Here is a 21864-nt window from a genome sequence, read left to right on the forward strand (position 1 = left end):
AGGCAGAGGGTCCTGGGTTGGGGGGAACAGAGGGGCAGCCTCAACCCGGCACACTGCTGTGCTCAGGGCCACCTCATCCTCATGGACATGGACACGGCTCCACCTCATCCGGGGGTGACTTGTTGGGTGAAGGGATGCCTCTGCCATGGGCAGAGCAGTTTGGGTACTCACATGGGATGAAGGCTGGGTGCACACAGTTTATTAGAGCTCTGGTTAAGCAAAAGAGTCCCCAAGCAAAGGCGAGGAAAAGAAAAGAGGCCACAGTTTCACCTGGCGCAGTTTTGGATCTTTCCCGTGCCCGTGGTAGCTGGATTTGTCCAAATGCATAGCAGGTTTTCTCAGGAGTCGCTAACCCCAGGCAAAGGTGTGCAGGGACCAGCACTGGTCCTTGTACACACTGACGGGCTTGTACAACACACACGTGACATGTCAAGGACAACCCAAACCAGCCACAGCAGAGCAACACGGGGGGAAGGCACCCGCAGCAGTGTCTAGGGGTGGGGATGCCACCAAAGGTGACACCAAGAGTGGCTGCAATGTCAAACCAGATGGTCCTCAGCAGCATCGCAGCACCAGGCACTGGGCAGCCAAAGCCAAGCCTGGACCGACCTTTTTCCGCAGTTTCTCACATGTTTACTCCCCTCTGCCATGCACCCACCCTGCCAGCTCATGCTCTGCTCAGTCTCTTCCTTCCCTGGCTTTGTGCAACCTCTGGCCACAGCCACTGGCACCTCTGGGTCCCTCCTAGCTGGAGACTGCCAAGTGTCAGGTCCCAGTGAGCCCTGGGAAGCACCTGGGCGCCAGGAACCTTGTGTAGGACATGGCTCTGAAGCATGGTGGGAGAGCTTTCCCAGGAGAAACAGCACCAAAGCAGGGTCTCAGCCCCTTTGCCAGCCCCCAGACAAGGCTGCAGGGAGCCCTGGAGCTCCCTCCTCCTCCTCCTCCTCCTCCTCCTCCTCCCCTTCCTGCAGAGTGCACAGCCAGCCGCTGCCCGGCTGACGCTGCAGCCGTTCCTGGGCTCTGCGGTCCATCTTCACCTGGATGCCCAGCTCGCCTCCGTCCTGGCGATGAGCTGAGCATGTCTCAGCCACCTCAGGTGGTTTTCAGCTTGAGCACCTTGGAGAGCGGCTCCTTGGCGCTGGAGTAGAGCAGGTAGGAGCCCTCAGTGGTGTGGAAAACCTCCCAGTCCCTGCAGCCGACGGTGGGGAGGTGATGGGCTGCCACAAAGCCTTCGTAGCCTTGCCACCTGCACGGGAAGGGCAGTTAGCTCCCAGGACACCTGGGAGGGGCAGGAAAGCTGAGCCCTGGGGCTGGCATCTCCCACTTCCCCCCTGTTTCGGGGTGGGATGTCCTTCACTGGGGCTCCTCGTTCCTGCCCGAAAGCAGGGAGCAGTCCTATCCCTCCTCCCTGGGCAGACGCACCAGGTTACACCCATGCAGGGTCGTTCCTGCTGGGAACAACGCCCAAGCTCCCCAGCCCTGCCCTCTGCAGTACCTGTAGATAATACTGTTAACGGAGAAGGTGAAGCCATCGAAGGAGTTTGCTACCACCAGAAAAGAGTCGTCTCCCACCGAGAAGAACTCCCAGTCCAGGGCACTGGGCATGAAGAAAGCAGAGGGGCAGGTGAGGTGGCCCCTGTGTGGCCAGCTGAAGAAGGGGCTGTGTGTCCATGGGGCTGAGCCCACCCCACTCCAATCTCTGCCACCCTGATGACACACAGAAAACCCTGCTCTTCCCAGGTTGCTCCTGAAAGAAATCCAGCCTCGTTCTCAAATCCAGGGCCTTCTCCCAGCTCCCACTGGGATTTGGTGCCAAGGAGCTGTCACCCATCACCCTCTCCACCAGTCTCAGTCCCTGGCAGTGTGAAAACCTGCAGGAACCCTCCTGGAGACAAGCGAGTGCAGTTTTAAACTGAAAGAGGAGAGGCTGTGGCACAGGTTGCCCAGGGAAGCTGTGGCTGCCCCATCCCTGCAAGGGTCCAAGGACAAGTTGGACAGAGCTTGGAGCAACTGGATCTAGTGGAAGGTGTCCCTGTCTGTGGCAAGGAGGTTGGAATGAGATGATCTTTAAGGTCCCTTCCACCCCAAACCATTCTATGACTCTATGAGACCTCTGGGCTGCTCAGGGGAAGGACATGGACTGAGGAGCACCCTGACTGTGAGTAAAGGTACCTGTAGGTGAGAAGGTCCTGGAATTTAACAAACATCTGAGCGGTGATGTTCAGCTCATAGATGGAGGAGTTGATGGCATAGAAGTTGGAGGGCGCTGGCATCCCACTGTCATAGCTGTGGCTGTTGGCAACAGCCAGGAAGACTCTGTCCCCAATATGAAAAACCTCCCAGTCGGCAGCACCAAATGTCTGTGGGGAGGGAGACCATGAGACATGCTGGCTCAACTAAACCCAGAGGGGGACTGAGGAGCAATAGGCAAGCCTTACCAGGATAGACTGGAAGAGCTGGAAAGACCCACTGAGCCAGATGTAGATGTGTGAGTAGATCTTAGTGGATGTGCCATTGAATGTGTTAGCTACAGCCAAGAAGGAATACGGTCCGACGGTGAAAAATTCCCAGTCGTAGGCTCCAGAGGTAGGAATGGTCTGGTTAGTTTCAAACAACCCTGTCCTGGGGTTCCACCTGTATATCACACTATCTATATTGTGGTTGTTCCCTGGGGAAGACAGATGGACAGACATGCACTATGAGGGAAAAGGATACCTGGCTTGTCTAAGAAACAGGTTCAGCCACGTGAATTTTTGCCAGCATGTCACCTGTTGCTGCCCAAGAAGTAGCTGAAGAGATTCTACAGCCTCCACCCCTACCTCGTGTCTCCATTCCCGTCTAGAGCCTCAACCCCTCCCTAGAACCTCCATCCCTAACTAGAGCCTCCATTCCTGTCTAGAGGCCCCACCTACACCTAGAGCCTCCATCCCATGGCACACACCAGCAGCTTGTCCTGAGCGTACGGTGGCAGCTTTGTGGCAGCCCTGGCAGAGGAGGGACAGGTGGGTGCCATGTCCCTAAAGGAGCAGTAGCCCAGAGGCACCGTGCCAGTGTCCCAGGGCAGCCAAGTTCTGCTGGCGGTCCCACGGGCTGGCTCTGTGTGCTGGGGCCAGTCCCACAGCTCCTGGCATCGTGGGCTGCCCCCCAGCACCAAAGCATGTGCTCCATCCAGCTCCTGGGCTCTGCTCAAGCATCTTGACCTCACACCTGTGTGGGACCCAGCTGGCTTTAAATCCTCATTGCAGCAGAAGGGACTTGGGCAGGAAAGGCTGCAGGGAGAATGTGTAGGAATGGCCACATGGATAAGTGGCAGCTCTTCAGGGACTGACCATCCACCTGCCTCCAAAGGAAACATCCCCAGGTTGGCTTAGCCATGATGGTCTTAACCCCTGCATGCATGTCTGCTGGAGGGACCACACTGCCATGGGAGTAGGTCTCATCCAAACTGGCCATGGTGGGGTCCAAGAGGTGACACATGGAGTTTCCAGCCCAGCTCACAGATGCCCAAGGAACCTGCCACCAGCTCCGAGCCTGGTGCCAGAGGAGCTGATTTCCCTGGAGCCAGCCCTGATGGCAGGGAGAGAGCCCATTAGCTGAGTGTTTTGAACCCAGCTGGGAGCATCCTGGAGAGCCAGGGCTGTGCTATCTACCCATTCATCCCTCCATGCTGAGGAGTGCATGTCCCAGCACAGAACTATTCCCAGGGCCTGGGAAGGGGAACAAGGCTGGATCATGTCTGCAGGGTGCCCGGGGAGGGAGGGAGGGATGTCAGCAGGCTCTCACTCAGGTTCCCTCAGTTTCCCATGTGCAAAAGGCTCAGCCTGGGGTGCTACCAGGTTACGTAGCATTGGGGATAAAAATGAAAAGAAGCAGAGATTCAGCACAGACACTGTCCCCACTCTTGTCCTTGTCTTCTGCTGCCAGAAACCCAGAGGGGGACTGCATCAGCCACTTCCCCAAACACTCTTCTCCCCTATAATGGGAGGGTCTGCATGGCTCCAGGCTTCCTGAAGGACACCACGCTCCCAGCTGTGTGCACATCTCCCTGGCTTTGCCCTGCACTCTGCTCCAGCAGAGGATGCACAGGGAGCCGCGGGGTTTCCACAGCAACCGGAGGATGCTCTGAGCAGGTGCCTGTGGCGGGGCACTTGTCATGGTCCCAGATGTCACCCCAGGGCCTGTAGGGAATATGAGGGCTGGGTACCTTCTCTGTGGTTGACCACAGCGAGGAAAGCCTCCCCCTCAATGACAAAGGCCTCCCAGTCCCTGGCGCTGTGCGTGGTGATCCGCTGGTACGTGATGAATTTCGCTTTCCTGCGGCTCCACTTGTATATTACAGAGAACTCCTGACCCCTCTCGTTCTGCTCAAAATTCGCCACTGCTAGGAAGATCTGAAAAGGAATAAGCCAGGACAGCTTGATTTTCTCCTCTCAAAGGAGGATGGGCAAGAATGGGCGTGGGGAGGTGGGATGGGGGACCAGGGATGAGGTGGCTATTGTAGGACAAGGTGGCCCTGGCTGGGGTCCCTAAGTAGTCCCCAGGCAGCACAGTGAACTCAAAGTGGGGACAGGGACCCAGTGGCCTGTGGGGGTGTTTGTGCATGGGAGGGACACGACTCTCAGTCACAGCCTCTTAGACAAGGGGAGGGAGAGCTGAGCTGTGTCTGCTTGCGCCTCACCAGCCTCGGGAATGGGGAGCACGGATGTGAAATGGACTGGGGAGGGAGGGAGGTTCAGGCTACCAAACCTTCCTGTAAAGAAGGTGGCTCAGAAGAAAAATCGCAGACATGATAACAATGACAATAATGATAACAATTCCCCGAGACAAAACATTTTCCAGACCAAGAAACCCCTGTGCAAATGTCAGGGACAGCTGTGGTGCAGCAGAGGTAGCCAAGCGCAAGGTGGGGAGCACATCCAACCTCTGTCATGCTGTCTCCACCATTCCAGTGTCTTTCAGATGAAGTGGCAGAGGTTTTGCCCCAGTTTAGGCCACAAAGAGGCACAGGGCCACAGCCCACAGGGAGGAAACAGTCAGTGGGGAGGTCTCCTGCCTGTGAGGGTGCAGTGGAGTGATGGAGAGCAGTGTTGGGGATGCCAGGCACGTTCCCAGCCCAAAGCCAGCACTGCAACACAGCTGCACTTTCAGGGCCTGACCAGGTTTTCTGCAGGACCCCACCGTCATGTTCCCCTTCCACCAACAGAGGACATGGCCTGTTTGTATCCAACCAGCAGGGCTGTTGGTAACACCAAGCCTGGAGGTACCCACCCCTCTGTACCCTGCAGCATGTGGTTGGCAGCAGAGGAGCCCTGCAGCCACCCTGGTGACAAAGCTAGAATGGGTCATGCCAGAGGGGAAATGATCTCAGCTCCCCAGGAGCCCTGCACAGAGCTGGCTCTCAGCAGGTGCCTTGCCCAGGGCTCCTCCAAAAGTGATAAGCTTCCAAGGGGAGAGAACCAGGCAGACACTCTTCACAAGTCCCATGGCAGACTGCCCAGGGGAGGAGAGGTGACTCTGAAGTCCCAGAATGATTTAAAAGCATGAGAGCTTAAAAATGCAGGAGGTTGAAATCAGTGGGTCTTGGGAGGGAGCTGCAGGCTCTGATGGCTCTCTAAGACCACAGGTAGATCTCTGAGATGCAGTTACCTACTCTGCCAGGATCAGGTGCTGGAAATGGCTTGGGTGGATGCAGCTGTGCCTCAGCAAAAAACACAGCAGGCAGCCCACAGATGAGCCAGCAGTCCCTGGAGAGACCTTGGTCAGCTGAACACGTGTATCAGCGTGACTCCACCAAAGAGAGAAAGATTCACTCCCTAAACTATGCCCAAGACTCTGGGCTTCAGAGAAGCCACTGTCGGGCAACTGCACTTTAATGCACTGAAACACGGAGGCACCTTCCAGGCAGACTCACCTTCTTCCCAATGGTGAAATACTTCCAGGACTGAGCTTGGTAGGTGCGGATGTTCTGGTAGGGCACAAACTTCCCATCGGTCCATTTGTAGACGGCCGATCCCGGCGGGGTGATCCTGTTGGCCGTGGCTGCAAACAGTCCCACCTTCGGGATGGTGAAGACCTCAATCCCCATCGTCTCCGAGTTGGTCACCAGGTTCTGGTATTCCTCCACATAGTCCAGCCTGTGCTTGACTGGGAGACCACAAAAAAAGAGAGGGGAGGTTAAAATCAGATAATTTTGGCTGGAGAGAGGCCTCGTGCCAGCTTTGTGGCAGTTGCTGCTGTGTGGAGCCTTATGGGGGAAGGGAAGGTCCTGGTGTCACTGGGGGTGAAGGGCCAAACCAAGGGGGTGGTAAAAGGATTGACTCCACCCTGATGGGCAGCACATCCAGCCCCATCCATCCCTGCCTGTTCCCCAGTGGAGGGCAGGGCTGTCTCCTCTGGGAGCGGGGAAGAACCCCATGCCATGGATTTTGATCACTTTGATATATTTATCCTCAAAAGACCAAGGAGGAGAGGAAGAGACCTACAGTCCACTGGGCTGCTGAGAGCAGCCAGGTTAGCCCACACTCACCTGCAGCAACCCTGCCCAGTTGCTGGCTCTGGCTGGAGTCAGCATGAGCTCTGGGAGAGGTTAGAGAAGACTTAGACAGAATTAACGCCAGAAATAGGAGCAGAAACCTCCAGAGTTGCCCCAAAGGCAAATGGCTGGGCACTGGAGAAGGGCCAGTGTCAGTGGCACCAAAGGGCACAGGTCAGTAAGATCCCAGCATGAGGTGTCCTGGGACATGGTGCCAATCTGTACTGATGACTTCCAGAGGCAGGGAAGGATAGGGGATCCAGCGACTGCCAGTTCCTGTGGGGAGCAAATGGCTCATCCAAGCCCACCCAGTGGATATCAGCAGAAGAAAAATGCTGGAAGAGGAGTGAAGGGAAGCATGATTTGGCTGATGGCATATCCCATACTCCATGTCCTCTCCAGGGATCCTGGGGAAACCGCCTAGAGTGTGTGGGAGAGTGCCAGTGGGTGAAATCCATGTCATTATTGAATAACATCCATCCACCCGGGCTCTGGTTGTTTTTTCAGCTTGGTGTTCCCACTGTTTTCCTCACAAAGTGTCCCAACAGAGCCAGGACAATATGGGGACCTGCCTCTGCCACCCTCCCAATGCTGCCCCAGTATTTCTGGCAGCTGATGAGTCTCTCTGCTCCTCCTTGTCCACCCCACAAGTGCTTCAGCACCAGGAGCACCACAACCTTTGGGAACCCATGGCAGGGAGCACAACCCCCTGAACATGGCTCTACATGGGGTGAGCTGTCCTTCTTGGACAGACTAGGAGCTCATCCTGCCCTGAGAAGCCCCAGGAGAGATGGATAAGAAGAAGGTGGATGGACCACAGAGGCACTTGAATCAAGAGCAGTTCTGGAAGTGCTGGTGTGGGCACTGAGAACAAAGCAAAGCCTGGTCGAGCAGGGGAGGGGCAGGGGGCAGGCCCCCTCACTCTGCTGCTGATTCCCATCCCAAAGCCATCAAAAGGGCAGATGTCAGCTCCTGCTCTGCTGCAAGAGCCTCCCTTCCTCCCTCCCTCCCAAAGAGTGCCAGTACCTCCCCAGCAGTACCTTCCAGCATGGGGACCCAGGCGCTGCCGTTGCAGAGGTACAGCCCTCGTCGGGAGGCGTTGAACCAGAACTGCGCCTTCTCCTGCTTGGTGCAGCGTGGGTGGGACCCCAGGGTCACCTTCGTGTCAGTCTCTGGCCACGAGATGAGTGAGGCAGGAGCCTCTTAGCACACACAGTGGAGGAACAGAGAGGTAGGAGGGTTGGATGTCCCGGTCTCATCCTGATAATGGGCACCAGGGAATGGGGGAAATGGCAACCCAGCACCAACCTGGGAAGACACAGACTGGCAAAAGCCTGTGTGGGGCCACTAACATGAGCCCAGTGCTGCTAAGGGATCCGGGCAGGAGCACCCTGTCTCTCCAGGGGAGTTTTGGACAGGGATCCCATCCCACACCGTGAGAAACAGAGGGTGCTGGTGGCACCTTCTCCCCCCCTGCTCCTGCTCCATGTTCTGCCACACACAAAGGCTTTTCCTCACAGAGGCAGGGGTGGCTGACAGAGGCACTGGGGGGCACTGACCGTAGGGGTATTTGAGCACCTCGTTGCTCGCTGGCTTCATGGGAGCATCCTGGAGGACAGTGGGGATAGAGAGCGTTGCTACTTTGAAGTTCATGGTGGTGCATATCCGAGGGGTGGCATCGGCTCCTGGCAGCAGGACAAGCTGTCTCAGCAAGCCCTGGGAAAGTGGGAGCAGCGGGATGGAGAGCAAGTCCAGCAAGACCACAGAATGGGAACTGCAGGTGATTCATGCCTAGGATTTTTTGCCCGACTCCTGCTCATTGCCCTCCCTCCTAGGATGCAGAAGTCTCCATGGGATTCACACACATTTATCAAATCCCATATGCCCAGCTCATGCAATCTAACAGCTGGTGTGAGGGGAGCACTGACATGGGGCTCAGAGCTGCAGCTGCCTTTCACTGCCTCCACAAGAACCCACAGCTACCTCTGCTTCCTGCCCTGCCACTGTAGGGGGCTGAGAGGGGGCTGTGGGTCACCCCACGGCCAGCCACGAGCACCCCCGGGCACCCGTGGGTACCCCACACCATGGGTCACCTACCGTGAACACGCCTTTCCTTCTCCGCCTGTTGCCCAGGTAGAAGCTGGCTCTCCTCACCGACAGCGAGGCTGGAAACGGCGTCTCCACCACCCTGAGGATGGGCAGAGAAAAGGCAGGGACAATTTCATGGCATCTACTGATGGCCCGGGGAGATGCTGGTGGAGGGACACCGCCCCGCCCGCCCTTCTGAACCCCCCGCCGCTGCCCCCGACCTACACATCCTTGGGGATGCTGCAGTCCACCGTCAGGGAGAAGGACTGGCCGGAGACAGCCAGGACGAGCGTGTGCCACTGGCCGTCGGAGAGGGAGACGTTTGGGAAGGTGACGCGGGTCTGCCAGCCGCCGGCGCGCTCCTGGCTCCAGAAGAGGAAGTGGAGCTTGTCGGGGGCGTAGCGCAGCCCCACCAGCACGCCGGGGCTCTCCTCCGCCATCAGCGTGAAGATGTACTCGTTCCTCTGCGGGAGGGCACGGGATCACGCCTGCCTGCCTGCCGCGGGCTGCGGGGCCGCGCTGTGCCCGCCCTGTACCCGCGCTGTGCCCGCCCTGTACCCGCGCTGTGCCCGCCCTGTACCCGCGCTGTGCCCGCCCTGTGCTCGCCCTGTGCCCGCCCTGTGCCCGCGCCGTGCCCAACCTGAGCCCGCCCTGTGCCCACCCTGAGCTCGCCCTGTGCCCACCCTGTGCCCGCCCTGTGCCCGCCCTGTGCCCACCCTGTGCTCACCCTGTGCCCGCCCTGTGCCCGCATCGTGCCCGCGCTCTGCCCGCCCTGTACCCACCCTGTGCCCGCGCTGTGCTCGCCCTGTCCTCGCCCTGTGCCTGCCCTGTGCCCGCCCGGCCGCGCTCACCTTGGCGGGGACGCCGAGCACCCTCAGCGTGACGATGATGGAGAACTCCTCGGGGAAGCGGTCGCAGTGGATGAAGAGCCGGGAGGCGGGGAAGGCCAGGGCGCGGGGCCGGGAGGCGGCGAGCTGGAAGCCGCGCAGCCCCTGCACCTGGAACACCCGCATGCCGCGGGCCAGCGCTCCGGCCGGCACCACCTCCGAGAGGATGTCCAGCGGGCGCAGGTCTGTGCCGAGGGACAGCGGAGCATGTCACAGCGGTGAAAGCCGTCCCACCCTGTCCCACTGTGGGATGGGGCCCCCACTGCGCTGGCTGGGGTGCCCCATGGCAGCAGGATGGCTCAGTGTGCCCCAGTAGCCTGCTGGTCCTTGCCTGGGGTCCAACCCGAGCCCCTGCTTTGGGGCCAGAGGGAACATTTGCCCTCCAGAGACCGAGGCTGGCGTCTCCATCCCCACAGCAGGAACACCGGGTGTGCAGAGCCACCCCACTAATGCAGCTCTGAATGCTGTCAGTGGAGCTGGGACTTGCCAGCCGGGCAGCCCCAGCTTCCTCGGGATACACCAGCACCAGCAACTGCAGCCAGAACCAGGAGAGCAGGCAGGGATCCAACACTGTGGGCTTGCTTATGGGGCATGGGGAGAGCTCTACCCTTCAGTCCCGGTTCAGGCTGTCCCAACCTAGCCCTAATTGCACACACGCACACGTACTCCCCCAGCAGGCACCAAAACCACTCATTATAAATAATTAATCTCTCCCCAGAAAAGAAAACAACGTGCCCAGCCCCGGGGCATCACCCCGGTGAGAACACACCGTGCATGGGCACCACAAAGTGCCACCCCACAGAGCAGTGCCAGGGTGACCGTCAGTCTGATGTCTCAGCAAGCCCCGAGCCAGCAGCCACAGGAAGGGCTGTACCTGCTGTGGGGGCTTCTTCGACCTTCCTGGCCTTGGCACCCTCCTGTTTTTACTTTTGAATGCTTCCCTGGCAGACCTGCATCATCTGCAAAGAGCGCTGATGCCCAGGGGATGAAGCAGCACTTGGCTACAGTAAAATACCCCTGATTTCATCCCAACCCCACTGAGACTCAGCTTTTAGCTCCAATTTGTACTAATAAATCCCGGCTGCTGGGGCACAGCGGGAGAGCTGGGAGGGAGGGAGATGGGAGCAAGGCTGGGCCATGTATCTGAATCCAAAACAGCTGGAGAAGGGAAGTGCTTCCTCCTGGCACCCCTGGCCAGCCCAATTCCAGGTGGGCAGAGCAAAGAGGAATCTGCTCATATTGCTTCATTCAGCCCAGAGCAGAGAGATCAGTGAGATCTTTCCCAGCCTGGCAACTCTGCATGCCCCCTGCTTGCCCCACCACTGGTTTAAGCTGCTCCTAAAGCAAAGCCTCGTTGGGGGAGGTTTAACTCGAATGGCTTACTTCAGAAATGCACCACTCTTGGAATGTCCAGTTTCCATTTTCCCCAGCAAAAAGTACAAGCTGAACTCAGGCTTGGATTTGCAGGGGGGTTTAGGAGTCCTCAACTGCCCCTGGGGTGGTGGGGATGAGCCAGGAGACAGCTCAGGTGGGGCTGGAGGCTGCGGGCCAGGAAGGGACCGAGTCCCAAAACCAAACCCAAATCTCTAAACCCAAAGATGTGTATCCCTGTCTGTCTCCCATATCTGGCACTGCTAAGGCTGGGAGAGCAGCTGGGGTGCTCCAGCCCAGCTTGGGCAGTACATGTGGTGCCAGGGCACCTTGTGCTGGGGTCCTCAGCCTTGACATCCCTGGCAGGGACATTCCCAGAGAGACTCGAGCACCTCAAGGAAGAGGCAGTGGGCAGAAACTCTCCAATCTCTCCCAGTTGTCCTTCTCACATCATCTGTGCTGTAATAAAATGCAAATACAGGCACCATCAAACTGGGACAAACCCCAAACATACAGAGCCTGGGCCCAAGCAGCCCCAAAAACTGAGCTCAGGTTTCACTGCCTACACAGCACAGGGACGGGGATGGGATGGCAGAGCCAGGGCATGGGGATCCCCTTCAGCTCAGGCTCCTCTTGGAAATACCATTGGAGCTGCCAGCTCCTTGGCTGAGGGCAGTGGGACAGAGACATTTACTCCCAGAGGGTGCAGATTGTGCCTGTCAGAGAGCAGGAGAGTCTGGGGCAGGAGGGACTTTCCAAGGGGACTTCATGGCTCACGTCTCCTCTTTCCAGCCCTTCCCCTCTCATGTTGTCCCCAGGGCCAGCAGACCTTGGGACAATGCTTGTGCCGTAGGGACAGGCACACAGGTCTCTCCACAGCTCTGAGAGGGTTGCTGGTGGGGGCCGCAGGTGCAGGAACGATCCCACTACCCGCTGTCCATGGGTGCTGGCAGAGTGCTGGAAGCTGCAGCACTTGAGGCATAACAGGCACCTGGAATCCTGGGGCTGGGCTGCCAGTGAGAGGCTGACCCACCTGAGGCATGCCCCCCAAAACAGAGCACATCTTCTGGGGTCTGCCGTGTCAGTGCGGGGAACACCCCATCCATGGGAGCACGTTTCCCGGCAGGGCTAACACCTGTCTTGACACCCCCCTCGCGGTGTGCAGCCCACCCACCCCCTGCCCTTCGCTCCTACCTGTGCAGTGCTGCCACGTCCTGCCTCCTCGGATGAAGCCCCCACCGCTGGCCCAGCGGAGGAGGATGACCCAGAGCAGCAGCGGAGCCGACATCGGGGGGGCCGGTCTCAGGGAGTCCATCCACCGGGACACCCCTGCTGTCCACTCCCTCCTGCCCCGGCAGGCGCTGCTCGGCTCAGCTCCCCGGGGGCTCTCGCATGCTCTGTGGTGGGACCCCCCGGAGCACCCCAGTACCGATCCGTCCTCCTCGGGGATGTGTCACCCCAGGTTTCTAAGCCTCGGCTCTGCCGTTGCCTTGCGTGGGCATCACCCCCGGGGGCAGGGCTGGGCTGGCGGGCGGGGGCGGGCGGGGGTCCCTTGGGGCGGCCGCCGAGGCAGTGCCGGCTGCAGCCTCCGCACAGACATTTAAATGAGAGGTCGGCGGTGGGAGAGGAGGAGTCCCGGCTCCTCCGAGAGCTTTTATCTTTTGCCCAACCCTCTGGAAGGCGGCTTTGGGGAGGGATTTTTCTAATCATTATTTTTTGCTTTCTTTCTTTGCTTCCCTTCATTTTTGGTGATTCATTTTTCCGGGCTCACATGGGAGTAGGTGGGAGATTCACCCCTGCCTGGAGACACCGAGGTGAGAACCTCCTGCCCCTAAATGCCTTGTTTTTCCGGCAGCACAATCCCAGCCTGTACTGGATGAGAGACCCTCTGACTCCTCCAGACCACTCCACCGTGCCCAAAAATAAGCCAGACCCCACAGAATGCATATTTCCCCCCAAAACGGTCCTGATGTAGCGATGCACAGCCTGTAAGTGATGCACAGCCTGTGCCTCAGGCAAGGCTCCATCCCACGGGCCAGCCACCAGAACCGGCCCTGCCGCCAGAACGCCACCAGTTGGGAAGCCCTCAAGGTTCCGCTGTTCCAAAGGGAGCAACAGCAGTGGAAAAACTCCCCGCACGCAGCGAGCTCTGCTGGGCTCCTCCAGCCGCAGAACAAGTCACTTCCATTCCCCAAACAATTGAAACAGGCTCCCAGCCCCCCCCCATCCCCAAAGCCTTCCTGCAAGGCGAGCGCTGGAATAGAAAGCGGATGGCCAGGACCCAACGCCAAAAACTGTGTTGCAAACTGGGGGTTTTGTCAGAGAGGATCAGGCAGAGCTGGACCCATGGCCGTGTCCTGCCCACACCCCAAAACCTGCTGTGCTGGGGCTGCGAGGGTGCAGCCCAAGGGGTGCACCCCATGGTGGCATGCAGCACCCTGCACCTCGATCCCAAATCCCAAGAGAAGCTGTACCAAACCCCAAGACTCCAGAATGTTGGTGCCTCTGGCTCAGAGCCTGGAGAGCGGCTGTGTGCTTGTCCAGTAGCCCAAATAGGGCTGCATGGAGCTCTTTCTCTCCAAAAAGCCTCCTTTTGGGCATCCCCCAAGTTAGGGTTCTACTGGGATCAGAGTTTAAGCAGAGCTTAACCCTGCTGCAGAGAGAGCTGCAGAGGTGATGCACCACTGGCTCCCCACCGCCCTCATCCTCATGCTGGGCATGGTGTTCAGTGGCACAGCCACAACCAAACCTGGGTGTCCCACACGGCAGCTGAGGGTCCTGAATGGCAGCTGGGGGTCCTGAATGGCAGCTGAGGGTCCTGAATGGCAGCTGAGGGTCCTGAATGTGAGCTGCTGGAGGTCCTGAATGTGAGCTACTGGAGGTGACCACAAGGGATGCAGGAGGCACAAACCATCCCACCTTCCCTGGCAGGCTCAGCCCTTCCTGATGCTCCCCGCAGCTTTGGGGACAGCCGCCAGGATCGGGACCGGCAGCAGCCACCCCACTGGGACCCCAAACCGTGGGAAGATGGGGACAGGTACCCCGGGCCTGTCTGACAGAGAGTTGGGTATGTTGGAGGGGAAGCCCCCGTCAGGTTGGCACTGGGGAAGGTGGCACAAATGAGAATCAGAGCCGCCACATCTCCCAGGGCCGCACACATGTGTCAAGTTAAGCGTGGCTTCGGGAGCTGGCAGCACCGCCCTGAGCAGAGGAAGGATTTGGGGAAGACTCCTGCTGAGGCTCTGCAAGGGTCCAGGGAGGGAGGCAAAGTCCTGCCAGAGATTCCAGGGTGACTGTTTTTCCAAAGAGGATGCAGGCACCTTTGAGTGCTTTCTTGTCCAAAAAAACATTTGGTGGGAACGTCTCCAGAGCCAAGGACACAGCTCTGGCTGTCCCCTCCAGAAGCAGGGAGATCTGTGGACTTTCAGGCAGGAGGTGGGGGAACCAAAGCCCCCACTGATGACCACGGAGGACACGGTGGGCTCAGTCTGCTCTTCAGCCACATTAATGAACAGCCTCCTGGTGAGGACGGGGATGTTGATGGTCCTCAAGGGCTTTTCCCATCCTTGGGCTGGGGATGCTGGCATGGCAGACGATGGTGGAGAGGCTCAGGCAGTGCCCAGCACTTTCCTCCCTGCTAGGGGAACTGAGTTGTTGTGTGAAGTAAGGACAGGGACACATCGCTGCCTGCTGTCACGTTAGGTCCAGGACCTGCCCTGTGTCCCAAGGACAGTAGGAAGTGGTCTGCAAAATAGTTCCTTAAGCACCCAGGCATACATTCCTATGTGCAGAAGCCAGCACGAGGGGATGAAATAAAAGAGACAAACAGTGAGTCGTTTGCCTAATTCGCATGGGGTGTAAATAAAACCATGTGGCGGCTCCGAACAAAATGGTCCTTGGATTTTCACCAAAAAGGTTTGGCCATCCCTGTGTTAGGAAAGGTTGAGAGACCCATCTGTAGGCAATCTGTTCCAAGCAGAGCTTTCAGGCAGGGGACAGTGCAAGGAGGGCACCTCCTCGACGCCAGGGACAGGCTGGACCCTGCACACGGGGAGCGTTCCTGCTCTTCCAAGGCTGTAACTCATTCCTTATTATTTGCAGACACAAAGTCGTGTTTCAGGGCCTCATGCCTTATTCATTTCAGTCTTTATTCCTGACATCTGTAGGAAATCAGAGAATCCTTTAAGTTGGAAAAGACCTCTAAGACTGTCAAGTATTTCTCTCTGAAACACAGTGTGCTTACAGGGCAAAGCTTTGAGGGACCCCATAAGTAACCTACTGACAAATACCCATTCTGTGCTGTCCCCAGCCTGTGTCTGCCCTCCTGCCTGCACTGGCAGGGCCAGTGGAGCCTGCCACACACACACCCATGGGGATGGAGCTGGAGGTCAGCAATGAGCACACGGAGCCAGTCTCACCTGAGCAGCAGGGTGGGGATCAGCCCTTTGGGATCAGTTATGAAGGGGATGGGGGGAACTGTTCCCAGAGTGACATCCCACATCGCAGTTCCACGTATCACAGTTTGGGCTGAACAAATGGAACAGCTTACCCAGGATGGCAGGATGAGGTCTCCATCCTCAGCTGTTTCCAAGGCTCCTCCCTCATCACCTCTGCCCTTTCTCCCAGGCTGAAAATTTTCCCTTTGTTTCCTGGAGCAACTTCAGCTCCCTGAGTCCAACCCACCAACATAAAGAGGAGTTCCGGCAAGAAATATTCGCACCAGGAAACCTGTCAGCGTTGTACAGAAGTGTAAATGTCTTTGACCCCAATGCCTTTCAAAAAATGAATTCCCAGAAGTTTTCGAGAGGTTCTGCCAGGAAAAGTTTTGTGAAGCACTGGGAGGATTGCAAAAGGCACCGTTTTCAGGAAAACCACCAAAAAAAAGCACAAAGCCACCCCAACACAGCAAGTCCCGCTGCCAGCTTCCCAGCACGGAGCTGCCTTTGGGAGCAGCCCCTGCCGGGCAGCGGTGAGCCACCAGCATCGCTCACATCCCAGAGCCCTCTGTGTCCACACAGCCACTGCCAGCCCCAGGGAATGAAGGAGCTGGGAGCCCCTGGCAGGGCTCCCTGGCTTTGGCCATGGCAGCAGGCAGCGGGTTGCAGCCCATGGCCCTGCCCAGGCAGCCAGAAGCAAGCTGAGAGTCCTGTCCTGCATTTGGAGGACACATGGCAGCTGAGCTGGCGGGCTCTGAAAGGGCTCCAAAAAGCAGACACTTAACTTTCGCCAGCACAGGGGAAAAGACAGGCTTTGTGACTGTGCTCCTGCACCGGAGCTGTTCCGGATAGGGCTGTGCAGCACCCTGCAGCTGCATCCCCCCTCGCCTCCTGCATGTGATCAACAGCTCTTCACTACTGCCTGTTCCTCGGTGACATGGTTGTTCTAATTTTTGCCACCTTCCCTCAGTGTGCCCAAACCTGTTGAAGAGGCCAAGTCACCTCCCTGCAGCCACAGGACACCCAGACTCACCACTTTTCAGCAAGGCAGCTCCCCATAGATGGAGGGCATCCAACCCAGGAAACCATGAGCACACCAGCTATAGAAATGGTTATTTTTTATAGGCCCCCAGTCTACATGGAGGCAAAAGAGCAGGAGAGGGACTCACACGTCACTTGGTGTGACCTGCACTCCCTATTCCACCTGCAATGGGAAAGCTCTGCTTGGCTTTGAGGTCAGCTGAGATCTCTCCACAAAGGGAACAAACAGCGTTCTGGAGGCCAAGGGGAAGGAGGCAACATTCCTGTTTCATGCTTACTGCCTGTGCTCTATGCTCCTTCAGCAGCAGCTCTTGTCCCAAGGTCGTGGGATTGTGCAAAGCAGGTAGAGTTTGGAAACATTTGAGCCTTCCTGCATCAGGAGCAGCAGCTCATCAGGCTGAACACACACACCTGAGGGCCCTGCATGGGGAGCTGTCAGCTGTGCCAAGCAAACCCCATGACAAGTGCCCCGTGCTAAGTGTTGTCCAGAGATGTGGATGTGGACTCCCCATCCCTGGAGGTGTTCAAAGCCAAGCTGGATAGGACTTGGAGCAACCCGATCTAGTGGAAGGTGTTTCTGCCCATGGCAGGGCGTTGTAATGAGATGAACTTTAATGTCCCTTCCAACACAAACCATTCTGTGATTCTGTGATCTGTGATCTCTCTCTGCAGGCTGCCTTGGGGTAACGCCTGAACCCCAGGGGCTGGCTCTGGCAGGGGGAGAGGAATCTCCCTTGGCAGTGCTGGGGGAAACCCTTCTCCACGTTTGCTTGTAGCCCTTTGGTCAGTGGCAGTGAGCACACACAACAGGCAGATGGTGGTAAGTGGCACAAAGAGCCACAGCAGGGGAACCCAGGGATTTGCCCCTACATGCTTGGGCCCATTGAGGACCAGCAGGGATAGAAAATGGGAAGCATGGCGCTGCTTGGACCAAAGTGATCCCATGGCTCCCTGTTTAGGGACCAGTCAGCACCTTCCCTCCCAGAAGTCCATCTCAGACTGCCTGGGGCATTAGGGAATGGTGTGGGCATCACAAGCCTCTACCCAGTGCTGGTAGCAAATTTGGACTGGGGCCAGGTCCTCCCTCTTGCCCGGACCATGGGCAGGCCGAGGTCCCTGCGGTGAAGAACAGCAGCTTCAGCATCATTTTGCTCTGCAGCCGTAAGAAAACCTCCTGCCCCCTGACACAGAGAATCCCAGCCAGTTCTGTCGCTCGCTTATGTGACAGTGTCAAGCTTTAATTATTACCCGAGCGCTGACCCGGGCTCTGGAGGCGCTGGCGGGACCGGGCGGCGGCGGGGCAGGGCGGGCGGCAGGGCGGGCTCGGAGGGCTCCCCGGTCCCCGGCGGGAGCACAGGCAGCCACGCTCGCTCTGCCCACCCGCCGGCAGCCGAGCGCAGCTCCATCTCCTCCGACATCCGGGGACGGAAGGGAACAAAGGCACAGAACAATTGCTATTGTTTTCCAAGACTTTCTTCAGGGCAGTTCTTCCAGTGCAGTGCTGCTGCCCAGTCACTCCATCTGCAGCACCACGGGCCCCTGTGCTCGGAGCTGTGCAGATGCCGGTGGGGATGTGGTTCCCGTGCCGAGGTGCCTGCCATCCAGCCCTTGGAGCCTGGTCTCCACTAGCACAGAAACAGAGGCAGCATCCTCAGAGTGGTTACCCCATGCACCGCAGCTCCTGCCCCGCTCCCCAGCACTGTTGGGCATTCCCAAGATTCTCAGACACTGGGACACGGCAGTGCTGGGTTAATGGTTGGACTCCATGATCTTGGAGGTCTTTTCCAACCTAAATCATTCAGTGGTGACATCCAGCTTCCTGTAACCGGCCAAAGTACAATGGCTGTGGTGGGGAAGGGGCAAGCTCAGCCCAGGCTCGAAGTCGTAGGGAAGGAGATCACCCTTGTCACTCTCCGTGGGTCTCACAGGAGGAACAGGAGTATCTACAGAAGAATCACAGAATGGTTTGGGTTGGAAGGGAACTTAAAGCTCATCTCATTCCACCCCCCCTGCCATGGCCAGAAACACCTTCCACTAGCCCAGGTTGCTCCAAGCCCCATCCAGTATGGCCTTGAACACTTCCAGGATGGGGCAGCCAAAGCTTCTCTGGGTAGAGAAGAAAGTATTTAACATATGAGAGGGAATTCAACCTATGAGCCTCGTTAGATGGGGATTGTAATGAATTGGTAAAATAAATCAGGTGCCCTCTCGTCACTGACTGGGTGTTCAAGGGACAGATGCTGAAAGCATCAAATGCTAAAAGTGAGGCTGGATGGAGACAGTCTGGACAAGAGGCTTCTCCAACAATACCAATGTTTTCATAAAGCAAAGTTTCACATAGAGCCCTCAGAGGTCACTGCAGTTCTTGAACCCATGCCCTCCCACTAAGGCCATGTCTAGGTTCCCATGTCAAAGCAGGATCTGGTGAAGGACAAAACTCAACTTCTAATTGCCTCTCCAGGGAAAGTGGGTTTGAAAACACCTGCCCTCCACCCTGCCCAGCTGGCATCCTCCTCCATTGCAAGAACCAGTGAGCAAAGCTGAGCTCCAGCTCAGCGAGGCCCCTCCTGAGCCACCCTCGCAGCAAGTCCAGAGACTTCAAGGAAGGAACTTCAACCACAGAGGCCTCCAACATTGCATCACAGCAAATCCCCCTGACCTGGTCCACTACATGTTTCACCACTTCCTAGCTCCCAGAAGGATGAATGGCAAGCGGAAGCGAGACATCCCTGGGGACAAGCTCTGCAGTTCACAATCAGCTTGGAGATGGAGGCATATCCTAAATATGCCTGTCCCACAGGGTGAGATCCCCCAGCACCTGACCTGCTGACCAAGCCTGGAGGGACCTGACCGGGATCAGATCTTATCAGATCTCCAAGGGATATTCTTCTGAGTGGCAGAAGAAGACAGGGATCCTGGTGAAGCACCACAGCGGGAGAGGAGTCTGTGTGAGCCCATCCCAGGCAGATTCAGCAAAGAAACCCCGATTCACCCAACATCCCCATGCGACCCCAACTGGGTTCAATTTGCCAAATTGTTTTGGCGTGGGGAAAACTGTTTTAGGGACAAACTCCCATCCTGGCCGTGGGTGGAGAGCCTCCCTGTGCTAGGCCCTGCACCCAAGCGTGTGGGTGCCTCCCACCCCCTGCATGTTGTATCCTGCATCTTTGCCACTTTGAACCCAACCCCACACCCACCAAAGGGGTGGCCCCAGTGGGGGTATTTGCCTTCACTCCTCAGCCCTGTCCCAGGGAACCCCCCTTCCCAGCCACCCCCCACCCTGTATGGCTCCTGTCAGAGCTGGGACAGAGCCACGGTCTCATCCCCCAGTCAAGATGCCCCATGCATGGAGGAAGGGGACTCAGGCCAGGACTTGGCTCATCTCCCCCCACGCCCCTCAGGGACATGACCAGACAGACCTGCTCCCAAATTGCTCCTGAGAGCTCATGCACACACTGCTCACACCGGCCGTTCCCCTGTAATAACCCACAGCCCGTGTCACCACCATCAATTATGTACTAACGAGTCCCATCATCGCAACTGCTACCCAGTCCCATCTCGAGGGGTGCAAACCACCTTCAAAAGCCACCTGGCTGGTTGTCCTAAGGCTGGAAGAGGGGCTGGCAGCCGAGGCAGGACCAGGATCCACCAGGCTGGGATGGACAGGAAGATCACCAGTGCTGGAGTCTTGGGAAAGGCACAAACCTCCCAGCCATCCCATGCTCCCAGGGGACCACGAGAGCACCGAGCAGGACCACCAAATGTTAACTGGCTTGAGCAATTCCCTCCTCAGTGCTGGGTTTCATCCCTGCAGCACCACAGAGCCTGGCACAGCACTTTGGTGCCTGTGACATCAGATGGGACCTGGCTGCAGGAGAGGGGACACCAGGAACCCTCGCTGGGGCTGGAAGCTCAGGCTCTCAGATGCTAGAGGAATTCTCCAGATTCCTTCACCTTTTCCTCCCTCTGAGACCCCCAGCTATGCCTCCAGCTGGCAGCAAGACCCTCAGCATCCCTTTCCTCACACTCCTCCAGCCCTTGAACTTGCTGAAAGGCAGTGATTCTATGATTTTCTTCTCCCTCCAAGGGAAATTTGAGAGAGAAGCCACATAGGGCATGTGACCAGTGCCACTTCTGGTCAAGGTAGTGTGGGAACCCCCAATGCTCATACCTCCATCCCTGCCACTGCCCTGGCTCAGTCACAGCACACACAGCCCCCTGGGGCAGGGGAAGCTGCTGCTTCCAGCCCCTTTCTAGAGCTAAAAGCTGCACCAATCCCACATCCAAGACAATCCCAGTGTAAGCAGCACAGCTGGCACTGGGTACGGACATTTCAGGTCTGTGCTGCTTCTTCTTTCCATTCTCACAGGGGCAAAACACACAGAGCATCCTCACCAAGACACAACTTCGGGAGGACAGCAGGGACCCTCTTGAGAAGCAGAGCTTCCCTATTTCACCCATCCCAAGGCAGCACACCACCTTCCATTCATGATATCGCTCCAGAAAGGCAAAAAAAATGCTGGCAGGGAGCCCGGGGCTGGCTCTGCCCCCAAGCTGCAGCCGTTTCATGTGGTTCCAACGCCTCTCACACTTTCAAAGAGCCACCCGCCTGCACACAGGCACACCAACCCAGTTAATGGATGTCTCACAACCCACTGTGTGTGTTCTGACACAGCCCCTCTGCCAAGGAAAAACAACAGCATGTGTGTGTGGATGTGTGTATATACAAAGGCTTTAAAGAGGACGTTGCTCGCATTTTTACAGCTTTGTTGAAGGGGGTTGGTTTGTTTTCTGTTGTTTTTTGGTTTTGTTTTTTTTTATATATATAAAACCTTAAAGCAAATATAATCCAGAGAACAAGATTCTTTAAAATCTTTCATACTTTACCTGCATGCGTAACACCTGTAGAGCTCTGACACTCCCCAGTGAACGTGTTTTATAATAAGTGTTTCAGGCCAAAAAAAGGCAACTGCTCAGAAAAACATTGCTACTGGCCAGTACTGCACATGCTGCCAATATGTGTGTTCCTTCAGGAAGGGAGAGGATTAAGCCTTTCAGGAAAGTCTATCCTGGGAGCCACAGGGCAGCTTCACAAGCTTGAACTTTCAGGTGTTCCCTACCTACAATAAGGTGCCTGTACTGTGAGACCCTCTCAGTTGGTCACAGCAGGAGCCCACACACCATTGTGTGAGCTGAACCCTTGTGCTGCATGCAAGGATTCAGTTTATTGTAGAAAAATAAAGGTTTCTTTCTTTCCTGCAAATAAAACAGGGAATCTAGCATGCCAACCACGCTGCCACCTTTAATCCTTTCATAGAATCTCAGACTGGTTTGGGTGAGAAGGGACCATAAAGCCCATCTCATTCCAATCCCCTGCCATGGGCAGGGACACCTTCCACTATCCCAGGTTGCTCCAAGCCCCATCCAGTCTGGCCTTGGACACTTCCAGGGATGGGGAAGCCACAGCTTCTCTGGGCAACCTGTGCCAGGGCCTCCCCACCCTCACAGG

At 57.2% G+C, this 21864-nt stretch overlaps 1 protein-coding gene across 1 annotated transcript; it reads right to left on the reverse strand.

Moving 5' to 3' along the window:
- Positions 1 to 978: 978 nt before the first annotated feature.
- TSPEAR (thrombospondin type laminin G domain and EAR repeats) lies at positions 979 to 12166 on the reverse strand. The gene is made up of 12 exons (XM_051781398.1): positions 12073 to 12166; positions 9472 to 9692; positions 8846 to 9084; positions 8630 to 8720; positions 8092 to 8248; positions 7573 to 7704; positions 5912 to 6144; positions 4205 to 4391; positions 2439 to 2668; positions 2173 to 2360; positions 1496 to 1747; positions 979 to 1246 (listed from the first exon to the last, which is right to left on the reverse strand). The coding sequence occupies exons 1-12, from the start codon at positions 12164 to 12166 to the stop codon at positions 1093 to 1095; spliced, it is 2178 nt and encodes a 725-aa protein (XP_051637358.1). The 3' UTR covers positions 979 to 1092.
- Between the last annotated feature and the right edge of the window lie 9698 nt (positions 12167 to 21864).

This window comes from Manacus candei, unplaced genomic scaffold, assembly GCF_025592945.1.
Source record: "Manacus candei isolate 608988 ecotype Guabito, Panama unplaced genomic scaffold, ASM2559294v1 h1tg000015l, whole genome shotgun sequence".
Lineage (NCBI taxonomy): Eukaryota > Metazoa > Chordata > Aves > Passeriformes > Pipridae > Manacus > Manacus candei.